Raw genomic sequence first — 23,399 nt, 5'->3', positions numbered from 1 at the left:
GGCCGCATAGCCTGGGAAGCAGGAGAGACTTTGCCTGGAAAAGGTGTGAAAGAACTCTTTGCCAGTAGGCCATGAGAAGGTGACTTTGGCGTAATTAGAGATCCTGCCTGGATAGCGATACAGCTGACCATGCCAGCACCCTGAAACATGGATGTGTGCTCCTTTTCCTAAGATATGGTACACCAAATTAGGGCAGGGGGAGAAGAAAGTGCTGTGGGCATCTGTGTGTATCCAAAAAAAACCTTTGATATTTAAATGGGGACATTGGGTCACTACTTTAAACCTGGATATTTTCAAGTAAACCTTTCCTTTCCTTTCCACAAGTCTCTGGCCTTGAGAGATGTCCTTCCTCTGGCGGTGGACAGACAAGCCCAGTAAGTGGTCCAAATGGTATTAGTATACCATCCTTGGCGGGGTGGGGGGGTGGCTATTGCTCTGTAACAGTTTTTGGCATCCCTGGGTGGGCCAGATACTGTCCCCCTTGGACCTGTGTTCTGTAACAAAAAGAGCAGCAAAAGAATCACAGAATTACAGAACTAAAGAAAAAGATATTGCAAGCCTCAGAAATGCACCCGCGGGATTCTGTCATACTAAGCACTCACTATTCCACAAGCCAGAGTCACAGGGAAAGTCACTCTACCTGGTTGACTCACTGTTTCTTTCCTCCATTACAATAAAGACACATTTGCATCCTCTATTTTCTGGTTCTTTTCCAAACAAAGTAAATCATTTTTTCATCTCTGTTTAGATGTCACCCCACACTCAACACCAGCAGACAATCAGGCTAAAGGCTTACTCTGGCTGACATAACATGAAGAAAAAAATAACCATTTTAAAACAGAGCAATTTATTTCCCTCCTTTATGAGTTGTCAAATGTCTAAAATTTCCCCAGTTTGTTAAAGATAATCATACTAACCAATTCGCCTGGCGTCTTTCAACGGAGCATCAATTACTTTGCTGCAAGACCCGACCTGTTGCATACATCTTACAATCCCAGCCACCTGGACTAATCCAAGAAGACACAAAAAATCTTGAAAAAAGTATTGAGCAAAGAAAGAGGCAGTCAGTGGTCCAGCAGTATGGCGTACATGCTGTGTTGTCCACGATCAGACCTGAGCGACAGGCCTGTCTTTGGGAAGGTGGTTCGCACAACCAACGGGAAAAGCTTAGGCAGAAGCTCACAGCCTGCACCCTGACGCTCAACAATACTTGAACAGGCTCGTGCACCTACTTGATAAATGGAAGTACTGCCCGCTTCTCTCCCAAGCTTGCCGGGGCCCTCTTGAATGTTTTTCTTGACTCTTTACCAAAAATTCAATTGGCAGCCAGCTCCTAGTAGACAATGCAAGATGACTTGTTGATTCAAAGAACCCTTAATTAGCATCCCATCTCCTTTCGGGGGATACAATAGCTTATTTTTACACAGTGAATACATTTCTCCCCCTTTTAGGAGAACATAGAAAAAGAGACCAGATAAGTGTGGGTGCTTTTGAATATGAGGTAGGGGAGAGCTGCAAATGTGGTTGTTTCTCAGAGTGCAAATTCCTGTTTAAATTATTTTTGTGAACAGCTTTTTAGGGTTTCTCTATTGTGGTGCTAACAATGGTATGAAAGAGGCAGAAAATGCAAGGAAGGAAAATGCTCTCTCAGAGATAATATTGTGAAACTACACTAATTGTAGGTAATTCAAAACAGCATGCTATCTAGCAGAATATAACTCCAAATCATCACTATTCTTCTGTTACTAGGCTGATCCTTTCAGTAAAATCCCCCATTAACTTCAAGAATTCATGATTTGGAGGAAAAAAAGAAGTTTTCAGGGGGTACTGTGTCTTTTGCAAAAGTGTAATTAACAAATCCTGACTATAAAGATTCTGGACATCAACCAGTTCTTCACAATCAGTGGTTCATAGTAAAAGGAGAATGCAGCACAGACTCATATTTTTACGGTCCTTTTATTTTCTTCGACCCTCCCCCTCACTTCTACCATGTTGGGGCTTTTTGTGTATAATGAAGAAGGAAGTCTGGCATTAGTAGTTGCCTGAAAAAATCTTTTTTAAGTTACTTTTTAAATTCTACACATTTAAAATCAAAGATATTTTGCTCTGTGAACTGTATAGACAAAGTCATGTATCATCACACAGACAACGGGTCCAAATAAATGAAAAGAAGATGGTTGGTTTTGTTTCAGTATGTTTAGTACATGAGAGGGACAGAATGGGTCAGATTTCCACTGTTACTCCTCCTGTCATTCCTGGTGTCCCGACTAAATATTGCTAACAGGGGACAGCAATTTAATACAAAAAGTACCTTTACCAAAAGTTCACTTAATCCCTTTCACAATCATTTGAGTTAGGCAGGGCAGGTAGCAAATATTACTATTTTTATTATATTGTTCAACAACAGAGGAAACTGGAACCCAGAAGTCTTGCTGGGAGACTTTGAGAAGATTCCCTTGGGGGCTGGGACCCTCTGAGCAAATATCACTTCATAGATTTAATTTGTCCAATCTCTCTCTCTTATCTGCACATTTGTCTAAAGCTCTAGACACTGATTTCCAGCCACTTAGTAGACTTAACCGTCCCCAGGTCTTCAGGGGTCCTCACATTGAACATGTGAAGGCTGGGATTCACTTTCTTCTCTCAAGAACCTTGCCTCACTGCCCACCCAGGTTCATGATATCAGCCTCCACTCTATCTGTCACCAGAAAACAAACCCTACTTCAATTCCCTCACATTCTATAAGAAACTAAATCCTGTGTCTTCTGTCTCTGTAACAGCTTTTAAATTCGTCCCCTTTTCTCAATACACTCTTCCATTGTCTTAATTCTGTACCCCATTATCTGTTACCTGGATTGTTATTACAACTTCAAACCTATTTCCCTTCTTCCCCTTGCTTTCCTCGAATCCAAACCCTGGATCTTGCCACCAATTATATTCCTGATATACAAATTGCATTTTGTCAATCTATTTCAAAACATCTTTAGAAGTTCCTTGCTGCCTAGGTAATAAAGACAAAGGTTTTTATTAGTTTGTTTGTCTGTTTTTAGCATAGTCCTGTACTCTTTGGCACAACTTAACATTCCAGTCTCGTCTCCCTTCATGCCCTGCTGCGCTGTGCTCAGCCACTCTTAACCGCTCAGCCCACGCAGGCCCTGTGGTTCCGGTGTTCTTCGTGTGCCGACGCTCTGCCCGCATCGTTCCCTCCTGTGCCCGCTCATTCTTCAGGGCCCTGTGATAAAGCTGGAAGGCTTTGTCTGAGCTATTTTGTCAGATAAATGTAATAAAAGTTAGTCTTTTATTTTATCAGAGAAAGAAAGGATGAGAATGAAAGAGGGGAAAACATAATATGATTTTTATATGACTTTTTAAGGTTAAATGGTTTGCAAAGTGCTCACTAGGTTGATCAATGGGTTACATGAGGTTTGGAAGTAAAGTCACATAGCTAACTCAGATGAAAGATTGATGTGAATATGGAGAAAGCCTATGGCTGAGTATACCTGAGGGACGTATTATGTTAGGTTGAATCACCAAGTGATTCTCTCACTTTACAAAAGATAAATTGGGTAACTTACTGCTCTCTGAGGCCAACAGTGTGTTGCCTGCTTTCTAGTGTCTTACATCATTATTTGGCCTGTTATGTTGGGGCAATAATTAAGTGCATAAGTTTCAGAATTAAACAAACCTGGATTAAAATTTGGCCTCCATCACTCACTAACTTCAAATTTTTGGGCAAATGGCTTGACCTCTTTGAGCTTCTGGTTTCTCATCCATCCTACAGGGACAGCACAGCCTACTTGGTAGAGTTAAAGTGACAATGAACTGAATTGATACGTGGACTGTGCTTGGCACATTCTTTCAGTACATGGGGGTGGGTAGAAGAGATCTTCCACAGTGTACGCAATGTGATCAGCATTTGTGGCTACTTCCCTTCTTTCCTAGAAAGAGATGGCGGGGCACCAGGTAACTTCCAGACGTGGCCCGAGGAGTCCAGAAATGCGCAAATGCTACCCGACTCTTGGACTGACCCAACTCCAGCTCTGCAGGTCTGGGCCACTACGACTTCTTCAGTGATGCCATAGCTCATGTGTAAAAGAGGTTGCACGCCGTGCTTCTGTGTTCTCTTTCCCTCAAAAGGAATCCCCTTCTTCTTGCGATTTATCTAAATGAAGGAACTCAAATTTTCCAGCAACACAATCTCTTCTCTTCCTTGCAATGTAACTGATTCTTCAGCTCCATTTTTTTAACTTTTTGTTTATTCTCACTTTATTACAAAAACTATGAGAATGTTGAAGAGTGGAAATTATATTTATTTATGAAAAGTAGAAGGGTTCACTAAAATATAAAGCCTGGGAATTTCTAAAGATACGGCCCCTTCATTTTCGTGGGAGGAAATGATTTTTGTCTATTCTAAACAACGACGCTTAACACCATTGGGAGTTGGCACATTGGTGGCGAGCGGTGTCTTCCTGGTGGATCGGTAAGGGACACTTCCTACAGCACTATGTTTACCTCTCGGGAGAGTCAGGATGGAAAGGAATTGTCACTTTAATTTAATGACTAACCAACAATGAAGAAGTCAAAATTTATACTGTGACATTTGGGATAATGACTGGCTACTGGAAAACACACATAGTAAATTACTCACAGAAAACATAGTATGTTTCACTTTGATATTTCCAGGAGCTATAGCCCAGATGTTTAAAAGACAAAAGTCTAAAAATGGTAAGAAAAAAATACCTTTCCAATTTCTAAATTCAGTCAAAGAGATAAGCAATAAACCTCAATCCCCTTTAGTGTGGTCATTATTTAAAAAAAAATATCCAACTTTCAACAGATCCACTTGGCTTTCCCATGAAGAATGTGAATTCTGAGAGTGGCACCAACAGGCAGCTCCAACTACGATGAAGTTGAAAATGAACATCAGGGGCTCTACTCCATTCCGGACTCCGAATGCAGAGTTCTGAGCATCATCAGTATCACACTGAAACACAGATTCAGCTCATTCGGCACTCCGGTTAGAACGACAGCCCCTGTCTTGGGGACAAAGGGGAAGAATTGGGGCTTTGGCATATTCTCCCCTGGCTCCGACCATCCTTGCTAACATCTGCAAAACATGTCATATGTTACTCAGCCTCTACAGAATGCTTCTGATTGACTGACAATCTTAGCTGCTTCTCTTCTGATGAAAGAAACCCCGACTCAAGAAGGTGAAGCACTAAAGACATATTTCCGACGTTTTCTATAAAAGTGAACAAATGCATCACCAGGTTAGAGGAATGAAATGCTCGAGACAACAAAAACTGTGACTTAGCTTAGAGTTGCTACAAATGATTCCGTAACCCTTGGGAGATACTGTTTCACATATGCTCTGCCAAGTGTTAATCCTTAATAAACATGCAATGCTGACAAGTAAGAAGTGTTTTCCATGGAAATATAATTTACTTGTTTCAAAACATTTACATACTTACGCTCACATAATTACATAAATTAGAGTGCTTTTTCCAATGTTCATAATACATGATTTTATTTTTAATTAAAGAGAAAATAGAATTTCTAAGGGTATGAATGAGATTTCAGAAAACACATTGTGACAGTGTATTGAGAAAATTATGACTCAAACCAAAGTGGGTAGGGGTAATGCATTCTACTCGGAAATGTTGCCAAATCCTGAATAAATTCTGGGTTGTCAGTTACTTTCTTTCATCCTTCTGTAGGTATTATTCAACTGACTTTTGGCTTCTATTTTTACTAAGAAGCCATTTGTTAGTTACTCTAGTTGCTAAAATTGTCTGTTTAGACATGGAAATAGAGAGCAAACTGACAGTAACCAGAGGAGAGTGGGGAGGAGGGTAACAGGGGAAAGAAGGGGAAAGGTCACGTCAAAGAATGTGCATAAAAGACCCGTGGACAGAGACAATGGATGTCGGGGGGAGGGCTGAATGTGGGAGGCGGGGGGTGTGTAGGGCAGGGGAGAGCACTGCATTTGTCACGCATAATGTGCTCCCACGTGTGATGCACACACACATTTTTGGCCCACACCTTCAGGAAAAAAATCTTTGGTTTTAAAGTTTAATTTGATTATTTGTTTATTTATATTTAGAAACAAAACCAATGATCATATCCCAGAATATTATTTTGCATACAGATATCATTATTGCTTACTAGAGTTGAGCTTTTAACACATGAGCATAAATAAAAGAATTAAAAACATTTATAGATACCGAATTAGTACTACCCATGTATAACACATATCCTTATTTTTTCCTCAAAAATTTGGGCAACAATGTGCACATTATACATGGCAAAATATGGCAATGGAGGAAAAATGAGGACAACTGTAACTGAACAACAATAAAAAGTTAATAAAAAAATTGTCTCTGTTCAGTTTCACAGACGTGTCTAGTTGTGGATTTATTTCGAGCTATCTAGAGGAGGGTTTATTGTGCTTTCCAGCTTTGAAAGCTCATGTCTTTCCTCAGTTTCGGAAAATCCCTAGTCATCACTCCTTCAAATATTACTTTTTTTATTATTCTCCTTTTTCTTCCCCCCAAATATCCATTCGACATATATTGGGCATTTAAATATTGTGTTCTCTGTATCAGAGACTCTTTCATATTTTTGGTCATTTTGAGCTTCTAGGTGATTTCCTTTGCTCTGTTTTTTTTAACCTAGTAAATATTCAGCTGTGTCCAGCCTACTATTAAACCTGCCTAATGAAGTTGTCTTTTAAATAACAGTGTCTATATTGTAACTATTTCTATTATTTGTTGGTTTGTTTAAAATTCTTCCTCTAATTTTTTGATAGTAACTTGCACCTTTTCAAGTTTTTTATTTTATATTTTGCATGTTTAATTATAAAAATACAGAACTTATACTGTATCATTTCTATTCTTCACATTTTTGTGGATCTATTTATACTTTGTTGCTTTTCCAATTTTTCCTCATGTTGTTTACTTAGGTGCCTCATAATTTTGACTTATGAGGTTATGTTTTTCTGGACTTTTTCTGTGGAAATTCTATGAAATAGATGCTGAGACTGTATGCACCAAAAAGGTTTTTGCCTTTGTTTCTGGAAAGTGCCACAGGGCATTACCAATCCAGTATTATAATACTTTTTCTGTTAATTACTCCACTTGGCATTTCCTGGTTTTTGAATTCTGAATACTCAAGGGAACCTTTTAATTTGTGCGTGAGAAGCCTGGACTAAGACAGATGGACTTCTTGTTGTAGTCCTATTTTGGGAGGCAGGTTTATTTTGGGGGTTCACCTTTCTCCGAGGGCACAGCCCTCGCAAGCACCCCCTTCGTGGAAGGTCTCAGTTCAAACTCCTGGCTTCTGTGAGTCCAAGTCTTTGTCTCTGTCTCTTGTGTTATCATTAAAGCACAGGTAACCTGTACGTCTCTGGTTTTATGCCTTTCATTCCATTTTTAACTGCTGAGAGCTTTTTTTGTTTCTTTCACACTCTGCTGTACCTGTTATTTCACGTCTTCCCCAGTATAACTGATTTGTAAGGAGAGGTCTTTTAGGTTATCTAGCCTGCCATGTTACTTCAGTTCTATGGATGTAGATACACAAAATACACAACTTCTCACTTTGAAGATTCTTTTTCCACCATGAAGTTAAAATGTCATGAATATCAAACAACTGTGCAGGAATTGTTGGTGGCTTAATATGTCTGGCAGATTGAAAGTGGGTGAAACAGCTGAGAATATTATGGGTTATTTTTATTATGCCACATCAGGCTTTCAGATAAAATTCAGAGAAATGCATTCATTTCGTAAACCATGTAGTTAATTAAGTATATACCTTCATCTACTGGCCAAAGAAAATACACTTTTTTCTCCAAAATAAATTTTTCCAAAATAAATTTTGGAAAAAAACCCTGCATCTACCTGTAGAAAAAATAGAAGAAAATAACAAACTTTAAAAAGCTTATAAAGTGCCATTGTGAGCCTGGATTTTCTCAATTAGCTTTTACAACTCAGCAAAGGAGTATAAAGGAAAATTCAGTTTTCTTAAATTCTTATTGTCACAGCGAAGCCCTGTTTGTTACAGTGCTTTCAACAGGAAAACAAACACAAGAGCTGACAAAAATCAGACTTATGCCAATAAGTGGACAAAATGCTGTAAAATGTAAGCAGGACCTAGGACAGCACCCTGTGGGAATTACACCATTTTACTTTTATGATGCAAAATACAGAACTAGTATTCTGTTCGTAAGTTAGATCCTCAGGGGAAAATAGAATCTAATTTTGTCTCATCCTTGGACTCTTTTATAGAGATATTGAGAAAGTTTGCTTGGCTTTTGCAACTCTCTTCACAGTTTTCTTTAAATCTGACTTTCTTAGTGAGGCCCCTCCTGCCCACCCCGTGGGCATCGCTGCAGGTCAGCCTTCCCCCTCAGTGCCCCCGACAGCTCACACACCCCGTCCTACATATTGTCTGTAGTATTTGCCCTGTCTAATATTTTTGAACTCGCTATGTTTATTGGTTTTGTCTATCACCTCCCATCACCCCCAAGAAAGTTAAAATCTACTAAAGGCAGGAATATTTGTGTGTTTTGTTCACTAGTATATTGTCAACAACTAAAATTGTACAATACCCACTTCCACCAAGATGGAGGCATAGGTGGAAACACTGTGCCTTCTCCCACAACCAAGTTTGGATACAACAAAAGTTTTGGAGAACTAAGACACACCCAGAGACCAGAAAACCGAATTATACGGAAGTCCGACAGCTACAAACCGTTCAACGGGGACGGTAAGAGAGGCAGAAACAGCAGCGGAGCAGGGTCAGGAAGGAGAGACCTAGGAGCGCAGGCAGCCCGGACCTAGTCGGGGTGCGGGGCAGACTGACCAAGGTCGCACATTTGCGTGCAGTGAGACGGACCACGCAGGCCCCAGGGGGCGAGGGCTGACGGCGGTGGCGCACTCGCGTGCAGTGGGACGAAACGCGTGGGCCCGGTGACGGCAGCAACTGCGGCACCGGTGAGGGCCGTGGCGGCAGGCGGCGGACAGGACGCCATAGTCCCTCTTTGACCCCGCCCCCACATACAGCGTCACAACCCAGCGACTTAGTTGCCCTGCAAGACCAGTGAGAGCCATTGTCCCTCTTTGACCCCGCCCCCACATACAACGTCACAACCCAGCGACTTAGTTGCCCTGTTCTAGTGAACACTTTAGGGCTCTGATCCTGCTATGGAACAGGCACGAACAACCCGAAAGATGGCGCAAGAAGAACTCAAAGTCCCAGAGCCAATAACTCTAAGCGACCAAGAAATTGCCAGCCTCTCAGAAGCACAATTCAGGACACTATTTATCAGGATGCTCACAGAACTGGTAGATTATAGTCACAAATTAGAGGAACATAGTCACAAATTAGAGGAACATATGAAGGCTAAACTAATTGAAATGAAGGGAGATGCACAGGAAACCAATAGTGATGGAAAGGAAACTGGGACTCAAATCAATGGAATGGACCAGAAGGAAGAACAAAACATCCCACCAGAAAGGAATGAAGAAATGAGAATTCAAAAAAATGAGGAGAGGCTTAGGAACCTCCAGGACATCTTTAAACGTTCCAACATCCGAATTATAGGGGTACCAGAAGGGGGAAAGAAACAGCCACGAGTGGAAAACATATTTGAACAAATAATAAAGGAGAACTTCCCCAGTCTGGCAAAGGAAATAGACTTCCAGGAAATCCAGGAAGCTCAGAGAGTGCCAAAGAAGTTGGACCCAAGAAGGAACACACCAAGGCACATCATAATTACATTAGCCAAGACCAAAATGAAGGAGAGAATCCTAGAAGCATCAAGGGATAAGGGGACAGTCACCTACAAAGGAGTACCCATCAGACTGTCAGCGGATTTCTCAAAAGAGACCTTCCAGGCAAGAAGGGGCTGGAAAGAAGTATTCCAAGTCATGAAATCCAAAGACCTACAGCCAAGATTGCTTTATCCAGCAAAACTTTCATTTAGAATGGAAGGACAGATAAAGTGCTTCTCAGACAAGGTCAAGTTCAAGGAGTTCATCATCACCAAGCCTTTATTATATGAAATGCTAAAGGGACTTATATAAGAAAGAGATGATGAAAAATATCAATAGTGAAAGGACAGCAAACACACAGTTATTAACAACCACACCTAAAACAAAAGCAAACCAAGAGGACAGCTAGATCAGGAGTGGAACCATAGAAATGAAGAACACATGGAGGGTTAGAAACAGGGGGGTGGGAGGAGGAGAAGGGGGGAGAAGGCACAGAAAATAGCATAGATGGTAGGTAGAAAATAGATAGGGGGAGAGCGAGAATAGTGGGGGAAATATAGAATCTAAAGAAGTTGAGACACGTGGTTATAAACTAAGGCAGGAGAAGGGTGGGGGAGGGAGTGTGTGGGTGGAGGGGAATGAAGGGGGGAATAGAACAACTGTAATGGTATAATCAATAAACTATATTTTAAAAAAAACTTCCAACAACAACAAAAAAAATAAAATAAAATAAAATAAAATTGTACAATACTTGCCACATAGTAGGTACAAAAATTACTTGAGATACAAATGAATAATTTTTATTCCACTGCCTATAAATGAGGATGATAGTTTGTGGTCCATCATTTCCTCACTGAGACAGGTAGACACATGTGAGAAATGAGTATTCACATATATACTGATTTATCTGAAAGAAAGTTGTCATTAACAGAATAACACCAATTACCATTTGGGGAAGCAGAAAGCAACCAACTGCTTAAGTGTCTTAAAATTTGCATCTTAAATGTGTTATTAAGTACATGGCAATTCTTCTTATGCGATATCCCTTCTATAGCAACAGAAAATACATCACATTTAGTACTTGGGTAAATGTCATACCTCATTTTTTTCTTTCAGTTTTGTGATCATAACAATCACAGGACTATCTTCCTGCCAGACCATCTGCCAGAAATCATTCACGGTGTTGATCATGGGGCCTTGTGTGGCGATGAAAGCTTTCTCTCTGCCACGGTAGCCCTAGTTTGAGTAAAGATATAAAAAAATTTGAAGTTCATGCCTTCCACGACAATTTAAATAAAATCTCTTCAGGACGATATAGCTCTGCTAGTCCAAAAGCAACACAGATTTCCACAGCTTCACTCACTCAAACGCAACAATTCACCTGGCTGTTCTCCCAGAAGTCAAGTATGGCAAATGGCATTGACTGTCATGATGCTTAGTCCTCACCAGAGCACCCAAAATGGGGCTCTGTGGCCACAGATGCACAGGAAAGAGAGACTCATTGTAAAAAAACCCACTTCCAGTGTTGATTATGGCTAAACAAACAAACAAAAATTTGCTAGTAACCATGTTAAGTAAAAATTAATCTATTCTAAGGACAAAATATAACCTGAATTCCAAATAGTAAGTTGACATGCTCATGAGAAAGAAATGGATATTTATTGCCCTGGCTGGTGTAGCTCAGTGGATTGAGTGTGGGCTTGCGAACCACGTGATCGTGGTTTGATTCCCAGTCAGGGCACATGCCTGGGTTGCAGGCCAGTTCCCGGTTCCTGGCAGGGGATGCACAAAGAGGCAACCATACATTGATATTTCTCTCCCTCTCTCCTTCCCTTCCCCTCTAAAGATAAATAAATAAAATCTTAAAAAAAGAAATGGATATTTATTTACTTACCCTAATATAATTAGCATTAATGTAAGTGCTCAAAGAATCAGTTACATTTTTTGGTCTTAAACACACTCTGCTCAGGGGATCTAATGAAGAAAACAAAAAAGAATACATTAAGGTCTGCTTTTCTAGTTAACTACACCAAATATATTACTCTTTCTCAAGTTTCCCAGAACACCAATGACTAGAACTTAGTAACACTGGTAACTTACATATTGACTGGCTGACATGAGTCCATGTTTGTTGTTGCAGTGTCTGTGTGTCTGTCCTTTGATGCATTTGTGTTTATTGAGGGACATTGGGGCTCATCTTGACCTCCGTTTCTGACATCTTACCCATAAGCCTGAGATGATAAGTTTATCCTTCATGCCATTTTTTTTTTGTGGGTTTGTGATTAATGACCTCATTTCTCATCCGTGCTCTTTTTCTTGTTCTTTGGGTTTGGCATTTGCTCCAGATCTCCCTACTCTTGTCTCTCTTCTGTCCTGCCCAATGGCAAGTGTTTTATCCCAAATCCCCTCTCACTGCTTGGAAGAAGTGGTCTTCGCTTACCATGTGTGTGTTTACTGACAGCAGAAATATCAGATACTGCATAGATGATTAAAGTGTCTTCAAGCCTAAAACCACTTTCCACCAAGAAGTTGAAAGGCTCTTCATGAACCACGGTATTGTGGAAAATACGGTAGTTACTTTCACCAACATTTACATGAAAGAACTAAGATCAAATTATCCCTTTATCATTTCTTTAACATGGTATACTCTTGAGTCTCTTGAAGGTAAGAATGGAGATTTTTAAATTCTCTCTCTCTGTGTGTGTATATATATTATATCTATATATATACATACATATACACACATATACATATATATACACATATATGTCACTCAATAAATGGCTATGGTACTGATGTAAATGGTACCTTTCATTTTCCAAAAAGCCAGTTTTATCCATCCCTCTCTAGCAGTTCTATTGTTCTTCTCCAAGCAGGTAAATCCCACTAGTCCTGCCTCCTCATCTATAACTCAATCCTCCCATGCACTCCAATCTATCCTAACTCTAGTCTGTGCAGACACTGCTCTTGCTTATGCCACTCCTGACCCTTTTGTTACTAAACCCATGTCCTCTCTGTGGCATTCAAAACATATTGACCATATATCTGTTGGGAGCTCCCTCTTCCCTGGGATTCCAGGTCACAATGTCCTGTTTTCCTGTTCAATCATGGCACTCCCTCACCCAAATGCCATCCTTGGACCCTGATGGCCATAGCAGTATTTCCCAAGTGCTATCTGTAATCACTTCTTCTGCAATGTATAGAATTAGTCATATTATGTATAAATGAGACCATCTTTAGCCAAGAAGGTTCAGTAGTCAAATAAATACAGGAAACACTGAATTAAGCAAAGTTGAACTACATTTCCTTCACTGCAGAACTTGTCAAGGCCTTCATTATGCTCATGTATTTTGTGAATATCCAAGAAGGTATTACATAAAAACTTATTTATCCATTGAGCTCATTTTATTATGAATACTTACTGATGATTTAGACAGCCTAGAGCAGCATTACTCAAGACAACTTTCTGTGATAATGGCAATGTCTTTCTCTGTTCTGTCCATAATTACGACCACTAGCCACATGTGGCAGCTGAGCATTTAAAATGGGGCTAGTATGAACTGAAGAACTGAAATTTTAATTTTAATTGATTTAAATTTAAATTTACATAGCCATATGTGGCTAGTGGCTGCTCTACTGAGCCGTGCAGACCTAGAGGCTGGAATCCACTCCTCAGCGGGCCCAGCAGGCCTCCATCCTTTTCCCACAGCCCCATCACTTTCCCACATGGACCATATGCTCCCTTTATACAGACCTAGGGAAATCTCCCAAATATTCTACGTTCTTGCAGATTTTATGCTTTTTATTCCTCTGCCTTCTCTGTATGGTAAAGCTGTCCTCATTATTCAGAGTTGAGTTCAAGAAATATCTTCTCTCTGAGGCTTTTCCTGGACTTCACAGAGAGAATTAGGTGTTCCCTTCTTTGTTCAGGCTCCCTGGGCCTCATTTTAGTATTTATCATTTTGCATTTCAGATACTTAAATTTCTGCCTTCCCTCAGTGGATTGCAGTGAGCCCCTTGAGTGCAAGAGCTATATTTAATTAACTTTTGTCTCCTTTGTGGTTTCTGTTTGGTGTGTGGTTTGTAGAATGTTTAATATGAGAATGAATTTCTGTTAAGAAGAGTAAAACACTGCTTTTGACTTTCTATATCTTTTTCTTTTCTTAACAAAGGGGACAGGAAAGCTTCCATTCCTTTTCAGTATACACTGATTGTTAGAAGTTTCCACAAATACTCCACATCATTCAGAGTCAAAAAGGCCTATTTCCTTCAATTTTTATAATGTCTGCAATGTATATGATTTATTTGACCCTATAAACTACTTAGAAACAGGTCCCTGTCAAGCTAAGTTCATGTTAAAAATGGATAATTTATACTATTTCTAAGTACTTAAAGGTTTCCAATTATATATTTTAAAAAAAGAATCAGCCATGGCTGGTGTGCCTCAGTAGATTGAGTGCTAGCCTGCAAACCAAAGGGTCACCAGTTTGATTCCCAGTTAGGGTACGTGCCTGAGTTGTGGGCCAGGTCGCCAGTAGGGGGTGCTCAAGAGGCAACCACACATTGATGTTTCCCTCCCTTCCTTCTCCTCTCTCTAAAAATAAATAAAATATTTAAAAAATAACAATACAACATATGACTGAGTAGAAGAAAATGAAGGTTTCCAATCAAAGCATTGTAGATGTTATCTTGGATTAATAAAACAGCCAAAGATTAAAAATATTATCATTACCAACTTTTTAATGTGATTATTTTCATCACTACTGTTATAATTTTTCATGTTATGCATTTAAGTGTATATATTAGTCAAATTCACTATAATAACTGTTAACAAAACAGGCATATCTCGGTGGTATGCTAAAGTTAGTGTATCACTTATAATACCTCTGGGCAGTATCGATAATAATTTCAAATATTAATTAAACACTGGTCATTTTTTGGCTTCTCTTCTGTTCCTTTTTATTTTCTTATTTCTCCTCTCTAGTTCTTTTTTTTGATCCCTCCTTCCTTCTTTTCTTCCTACTCTTTTCTTCCCTTCCTCCTTCCCCCCTCCCTCCTTTCCTTCTTTCTCCCCTTCCTTCTCTTCCTTTCCTCCCTCCTTTTCTCCTTCCTGTTACTTTTTTCCTCTCAACAAATTATTGAACACATATAGATTTGGAAAAAGAACACGTAAAATTTCCCACCCTAGTCTCTTTAAAATACCTTCTGGCAATCTTAAGTCTTCTATTTAACAGACAAAATGATACCTGGATCCTGGTATTTTGATTGGCATCCTATAAGATTTTGTTAAAGATTATTTTCTGTGTTGAAGATTTCTTCTCTTGGAAGAAATGTGTTTGAAATTTGAAGTCAAGAGAAGAAACACAATTAGATGAGGGACAAGCGTATCACTGCCAGGGCAAAGGCAGGGCTGAGAGGAATAGGATTGTTTTCATAGACGTATTTAAGAGAAATGGGAAATGGGAGGAAAGGCAGGGATTGGCCACACCTGCAAGGTGACTGGGAGTCATCTTCAACTTTGCTGCAAGAGAGAGAAGTCTCTAGATCTACATTGCCTAATATGGTAGCCATCAGCCACGAGTAGCTTATTAAATTTAAGTTAATTAAAACAAAATAAAATAAAATTTAAAAATCAGTTCCTTGGGTGCCGTCATTGCACTTCAAGCACTCAGTCACCACAGGTGCCTTGTGGTTGCCTTGGGGCAGATCTGAAGCAGTTCCATCCTCGTAGAGGGCTTAGTGGGCAGTGCTGGTCTTGGCAATGGAAGACAGAGATGTCGCAGAAGCATGTTTATTGAGACTCATGCAAAAATTTAAAAAGAAAAGAAGGCTCTTGAATATGTTTCTTTCCCAACTGTAAATTTTTTACCAAATAGAGAGTGTCCCTACTTTCTGAAATTGGCCCTGGGCTTAATGATGGGTTCATGGCTTTTGTTAGAGAGGAAAAGGAGACATTAACATCAGTTGAGGGCTTCCTATTAGTTGGAACTCTCCTAGGAATTCCATAGTTACTGTCATTTAATCCTCCCAATTGTCCTTAGAGTAGTATCATTATCACTGTTTTAAGGAATAAAGAGAGGATGACATAGGAAGATTAAGTAGCATGTCCTAAATTGTAAATGTTTTGCCAGGGTAAGAGATCAAGTCTAACTCCAGTATTTTGTGGTAGTCACATAACTTGTCTTTAATGAGTAGTTAATTTATTTGCATATCTATTCTGTTCTATGCAGTTAATATAATAAAAAGGAAACATAATTTAAGTAGGAAACATTATCAGACATTAAATTTTTAAATATGAAATGATGGCCTGAACAAATAGGGTTCTTTAATATTATCTACATTATTTGACACTAGTATAAAAAAGTGGACTGCATGAAAGACGTATACATAAAATTTGTTACTATTATACTTCATTGTTGTACCCATAATTTCACATTAGTACATGGTAGGTTTTTCCCCAATGCTTTCATGATTTAAGATGTAGACATATTTTCATCACTAAATGTTTATTTATATTGCAAAATAATTTGGTATAAACTTGACCTTAGCCCTTTAATCGACCAGTTAAGAGTGTTCTGTCCTTAGGCTGGCACTGTCCTTAGAGAAACAGCTACAATTAAATTGGTACTTGGCCATCCATATTTCTGCTGCAAAGCATCCTCAAAATCATATAACCTCACTATTATGCACAAGTTGATGAGCTTCTAACCTTAAAATTTTATTGAATATACATTAACAAACAAAACAGAAACAGACTCATAGATACAGATAACAGACCGATGGCAGCCAGAGAGGAGGAGGCCTGGTTGGGGGGCTGGATGAAAAAGCTGAAGGGATTAAGAAGTACAGATTGGTTGTTACAGAGTAAGTCATGAGGATGTAAAGCACAGCACAGGGAGTACAGTCAATAATATTCTAGTAACTAGGTATGGTGCCACGTGGGTACTGGAAATATCAGCGGACCACTTTGTAAAGTACATGATTGTCTAACTGCTATGCTGTACACCTGAAACTAATACAAAATAATACTAAGCTTTAAAAATGTTAAAAAAATAAAAAAATTTAAATGTTTATTGTGCCCTGGCTGGTGTAGCTCAGTGGATTGAGCGCGGGCCTGTGAACCACACGATCTCTCTTCGATTCCCAGTCAGGGCACATGCCTGGGTTGCAGGCCAGTTCCCAGCAGGGGACACATGAGACACAACCATACATTGATGTTTCTCTCTCCTTCTCTCCGTCCCTTCCCCTCGAAAGATAAATAAATAAAAATAAAATTTAAAAAAATGTTTATTGTATCCCTGGATGGTGTGGCTCAGTGGATTGAGTGCCATCCTGCGAACCAAAAGGTCGCTGGTTTGATTTCTAGTGAGGGCACATCCTGGGTTGTTGGCCAGGTCCGCAGTAGGGGGTGTTCGAGGCAACCACACATTGATGTTTCTTTCCCTCTTTTTCTCCTTCCCATCTCCTCTGTCTAAAAATAAAGAAAATCTTTCAAAAATGTTTATTGTAGATCAAAATAATAAAACAATCATAACATTCAAAATCTTAACTTATTTTGTATGTCAGACTAATCTCATGTTACAGTCTAAAATAAATCTTAAAGAACAACTTTGCATATTTCTTCTAGTCTTTTTCTGATTATTTTCAACCAATGGTAAGGCTTGGCCAAGCCATATTTACTAAATTACGTTTCGTGCAACAGGGCATGGGTGTGATATGCAGACTACAGCATTTTCAACAGAAAATGCATCATTCGCCACATCAGTTGTCAGCTCAGGTGCCCTGGCTCAAGAGACGCACCCAGTTCTGGGAACGGAAAAGCGGACACAGGACCATGAAGCAGTTGTCTGCTATCATCTACGCAGGAAATAGAGAAGGCTGAACTTTGAAATAATCCTAATAATTTTCAAATCCTTCTGAGATTAGATGGGTCAATATCATAACCGGAATGGGTATATGTGCCTTAGTTACCTCTGTTTGGTAAATTTTAAATTAAAAAATCTTAACAGAGAGAAAGACATCCATCCTAACACACACCAGCTTTCTCCCATTTGGCCAGTTGTAGTTATAAAATACCTTTCACAGTGACTGTCCCTAGGGTAAACAGATTGAACTATATGGACCAATTAAAAACATGCTGTAGTGAGTGACTTTACCAATGTGTTTCCAAGGCCACCAGAAGGAAAGCCCAAAGACACCATAGTTCCTGCTATTACCATAAATATAAAAAATTTGCTGTATTATGAGTGCATTAGTGGACAGCACTATGAAGACTGTACTCTTTCAATGTCAATCTTTAAAAAAAATCTTTGTGGTTCTATCTTTCCAGAGCTATTGCCATGAGATGTTTACAATTTTGCCAAAACCACAACTATATCTGTTTGTTTAGTGATTCAAAATGCCACTTCCTCTTCTAAGTGCTTTTGCCATTCTAGTCAGAATTAATTAGGCCTACATCACTTGGGCCAGATTTCTATTCTGGCTTTTATTACATTGATTGTAATTACTCAGTTACCTGTCTCTCCCCGCTAGCTTATGTCCTTTTTGATCTTGTAGACTGTTCCTCACTCCTTGCTAGTTCCTGGCACACGTCTCATATCTGAACGTGAATAAAATCTATGGAGCTAATTTAGTTTTCACATAGTCTATAGAGGTATTACTGAAAGCATGGTCCTGGTATCATCGGAATGAGAATCACCTGAGTGTTTGCTAGAAGTACAGATTCCTGGGCCCAACAGAAGACCTACTTAAATAGGATCCCCAGGGTGGGGCACAGGACTCTGGAGTTTTAATGAAGGCTCTAGGTATTGTTATGCAAAATGAGGGGTTTTGATTACAGCTTTATTGAAACATAATTTGCCTACCTTATGATTGACCTATTTAAAGTATGCCATCACAGAGTTTATTTACTTATTTTTATCCACAGAGTTTGCAACCATCACCACGGTCAGTTTTACAACTGACTTCTTTTCCCTTTTTTTATTGAATTTATTGGGCTGACACCAGTTAAGAGAACCATACAGGTCTCAGGTGCAGAACTCCACAACACATCATCTGTACACTGTACTGTGTGCTCAACACCCCAAGTCAGGTCTCCTTCCATCACCATTTATCTCCCCTCTATCCTTCTCTACCACCCCCAGTGCTCCCCACCCCAGGCAATCACCACACTCTTGTCTGTGTACACGAGTTACATTTTCTTTATTCAAAAAAATCAACTCCATACCTTCTAGCAGTCATTTGCCATATCTCCCAACACTAGGCAATCACTAATGTAGTTTCTGTCTCTATAGATTTGTCTATCTGGATACTTCATATAAACTAAATTATACAATGTAAGGTGTTTTGTGATGAATTCTCACACTGAACATGTTTTCAAGGTTCATTCGGGTTGTAGTAGGTATCAGTGCCTCATTCCTTTTTATTGCTGAATAATATTCTGTGGTGTGAATATACTGCATTTTATTTTCCTATTCATCAGTTGATGAACATTTTGGTTGTTTCCACTTTTGGGACTATTCTAATGCTGTTAAAAATGTGTGCACAGCTTTTGTGTGGACACATGTTTTCATTTCTTATGGGTATATACCTAGGATCAGGTTGCCTGAGTCAGACATTAGCTCCTGATTTTACCTTTTGAGGAACTAGCACACTGTTTTATAAGTAACTATGCCATTTTATATCCCTACCGTAAGTGTAGGAAGGCTCCAACTTCTCTGCACCCTTGCCAACACTTCCTATTGTCTACTTCTTTTATCGTAATCATGCAGATATGAAGTGGTATCTCACTGTGGTTTCGAATTCCCTGATGGCTAATGATGGTAAGCATCTTTTCAAATGCTTATTGGCCAGTTGTATATTGGCCAAGTTCTTTGCCTACTTTTGCAATCGGGTTATTTGGTTTTCTTCTAATTGAGTTATAAGTGTTCTTATACATTCTAGATATAAGTCCCTCATTAGATGTATAATTTGCAACTATTTTCTCCCATCTTGTTAGTCATCTTTTTATTTTTGGTGGTATCCTTTAAAGCACAAAACTTTAATTTTGATGGTCAATTTATCTAATTTTTCCCCTTTGTTTTTTGTACTTTTGGCATCATAAATAAGAAACCATTGACTAATTCAAGGCTCTGAAGATTTACATCTGTTTTATACCAAGAGTTTTATAGTTTTGGGTTTTACATTTAAGTCTCTGATCCATTTTGAGTTAATATGTATATGGTGTGAGGCAGGGTCCAATTTTATTTTTTTGCATGTGAATATCCTGTTGCCTCAATACCATTTGTTAAAAAGACTATTCTTTCCCCCGTTGAATTAACATCCTCAATGCAAATAGGCTACAATGTGTGGCACAGTACAATTTTAGAACCACGTGTCTCCTAGAGCTGTGAGCTCACCATTATAATAAGAGTCATACAAGATAAAGCTTTTATACTTAGACCATTTTAATGATTATTAGTCTTGGTGTTTGTTTGCAACTCCAAATTTGGTGTGAATGTGGAAGTTGTGATGATGGGAAATGGCGAGGTGAGGGTATGTGGGGGAAAGCTTGCAAGTTACAATGCAAACTGTTTAATTCCAGAAACTTACTTGGCAAAATGGTCTTATAGCGATTTTTAGTTCCATGACGTGGAATGTCAATTTCCTTGGGATCCACAAAGTTCATTGGTATTTCCTGCAAAAATGAATTATATCAAGTTAGTGCATCTAATACTTCCACAAAGAAAATCTTCAGAGGGGGCATCTGATCCGAAGCTCCACTGCCTTTCAAAGTTTTTATAAACAACAGACTGCCACCCCTGGTCGGCCAACACCCTTCCTTTCAGAGACATATCGGCTGCACTCTGGTAAGCTGACTCCAAGAAACAGTTTTCTGTGTTAGAAAGCATTATTTTATGTGTAGTTATTTAAAAAAACATACAAAACTTGGCTTAGATTTTAAGAATCCTGTTCTGCATAATTGCTGAAAATATATATAAACAGGAAGCTGAAAATTGATATTTTAACAGTGTATTCAAATTTTTTTCACATCTTTATGTAACTTCAGTGCCCCAAATTTCTCTATTGTGAATTCTTTGAACATTAATTGTGACTCTTTTAAGATTATTAAAACATTCTTCCCTAAAATGGTATATATGTAAAGGGCCTTTTTTGTTGATTCAAGTAATATGACAGAATGGTGCTTTATTGTGTTAGAGAATGGCCTGTAATTGTACTCTTCCTACAGTGGTTGTCAATGCAATACTGTCAGTGAAGGGCATCCAGACACTGTGTTCTCTCACTTAACAAAACTATAAATACTCTTCTTTAGGCCAGAAGGTGTGTCGTGTGCCTTAAACAACCAGAGAGCAATCGGAGCAGAAGTGGCTCTGTGGACGTGCCTTAGGCCCAAAAGGTGCGCACCTGCAGCCGGCTGGAGAAGAAACCAGGAAGCCTGTTTTCAAACGGGTTGAAACAAATATTTAAGTATTTGATTATACGAAGTGTTATGTTCTCTAACTTAAAATTCCACAAAGGATTGCTAAGATAAGGTTAATGTGAAATAAAACAGCTTTTATCTCTAGATCACATAAAATAATATTTTTGTTACTTAAATGTTCTCCACTGGAAAATATAACTCAAAAGCCAAATATTCATTGAAATGAAAGAAAGCATCCATAGATTAATTCAAATTGGCCTAGTTTTCAGTCAAGCTAAAAACTTGAGGAAAGCTTGACTATCTTAGGAGTTTGAGACTTGGCCTATAAAGAGGAGTAGCATACTTTTAAAATACCATTTTCTAAACTTGCATTATTGTAGAATTTATAATATTTATCCCTTCTCTCTACTGTAACTAACTGAAAATTCTCAGTGCAAGTTACCAAACAAGCAAAATGGTGGAATAGTCAGTTGGAACCACATGTTCACATCTAGTGATTTCAAAAAGGTGGGGCCTGTTTGGCAAAGCCACGGAGCAGGTGCCATCTTTATGCCTCCCGTGCTCCTTCCTGTTTTCTGACTCTCACTGACAATTTGTCATCTTCCAGCATTTTCTGTCTCTTCAGTACTCCTTTTTGGCCCCATCTTTTTCTTTATGGGAAGGGCTTATCTTAAAGAACAAAGATTCTCTGTGATTCTGGAAAAGAATAATGGATATACTTTTGGCTAGTTGTGTGATCACTGACTGGAGGCTTTATCTCTCTAAGTCTCATTTTCTTTATATATTAAAATATGACACTATACAGTCTCTTTAAAAAACTTCACTTTGTATTTTACTTTAAACACTTGAGAATCGTCAATGAGGCTAATAGTGAATCTAACCCATTGCTGGATCTTTCACCATTAAAGTAGTTGCAAACATCTGAACTAACACAGAATGACCAATTTATTATTCTCAACAATTTTGGCTTAAGATGTACAACTGATTTAAGATGCCAAGTGATCTATACAAAGAATATTCCCTTTGGACAACAATGAGACCAAAGAAGGTCTAATCTGTCTACATGCTCTGTGAGTAGAGATGTGTTTTCACGAATTAAGTTATTACTGGCAACATTGATGACTCAGCATCATTTTTAGCTGAAGCCCACAACATTTTAGCCCACATTTGTTCCTCTCCTGTGTTCCTTCGTTTATTAAAGAGCACCCTATTGCTCAAGGTAAAAAACTAAGGTATCATCCATGTCTTTCCCAAACAGTGACAGCAAGAACGTTGCTTCATTCTGGAATGCTCTTCTCTGCCCAGCTCGCCTTGCCGTTCCCTTGCTTGGTCATCTCCTATGTAGTCTGTCTCAAGTCAGTTACCACTAACTTGAGCACCCTAGTTTGAGCACATCCATAGTTGATGAGCTGCAGGGTGGATCTAAAGCCCTTGTACTTAACCTTCTGAATGGTAACCATTTGTTGGTTGTTCAGTGGAGGGTCATACTATTTTAGTGTGTGCATCTAGTGCCTTGTTTATCAAAATACCTCATGAAGGGTGAATAATAAACAACTGGCTCACCATGAATTCACTTTGGAGTAAATGTGAACTTTCCACGACATCCCTCAGATGTGATCTTGTGAGAATGCGGCTGGCTGACTGCAGATACTCCATTGCAACCTTCTCCCGTGGGGTTGGTATAGCCACAAAGGGTTCAACATTCCCCAGGCTACTCATGTCCAAAGTCAGAGACACATTGGACCCTCGTCTACATTGGAGAAGAATGTTATTAAGTTTAAACACCACATGAATTATTTTGATTGCACAAAACTGCCTTTCTATACCTACACAGAAATTTTCTGTACCTAATCTATACACAGTTCAGTGAGTACTTTTGCAGAAAGAGGGACCAAATACCTTTTGCTCTTATGGCACCACAGTTGAGTATAGCAACTATCTCTGGTTTCTCTACAGGAAACTGACAATTTCACTGTTGGAAATAACTCTGAATTGAGAAAATGCACTATAATTTATTAATTGATATATTTGTTACAGAAATAACAGAATGCCTAGTCATAGTAAATGAATTTTTAGGAAAAGTAAACATTGCGTTTGAATTGAGGAATCAGGTATAACACAAAACCAACACTAGTTATATGTACATCTGGGAGTCCTACTTATAAATCATATAACCCTCTAATATTTTTTTTAAAGATTTTATTTATTTA

General features: G+C 38.9%; 1 protein-coding gene across 1 annotated transcript in view; it reads right to left on the bottom strand.

Moving 5' to 3' along the window:
• The window catches only part of PTPRR (protein tyrosine phosphatase receptor type R), a 252,290-nt gene that overhangs the window by 27,083 nt on the left and 201,808 nt on the right, over positions 1-23,399 (bottom strand). Inside the window, 4 exon segments of the mRNA XM_037049448.1 lie at positions 10,869-11,006; positions 11,665-11,744; positions 20,361-20,445; positions 22,753-22,939. Of these exon segments, the coding sequence (XP_036905343.1) occupies positions 10,869-11,006; positions 11,665-11,744; positions 20,361-20,445; positions 22,753-22,939 (490 nt within the window).

This window comes from Sturnira hondurensis, unplaced genomic scaffold, assembly GCF_014824575.4.
Source record: "Sturnira hondurensis isolate 20B ecotype Veracruz unplaced genomic scaffold, ASM1482457v3 Scaffold0006496, whole genome shotgun sequence".
Classification (NCBI taxonomy): Eukaryota; Metazoa; Chordata; class Mammalia; order Chiroptera; family Phyllostomidae; genus Sturnira; species Sturnira hondurensis.
This window is presented reverse-complemented; position numbering and strand designations above follow the sequence as displayed.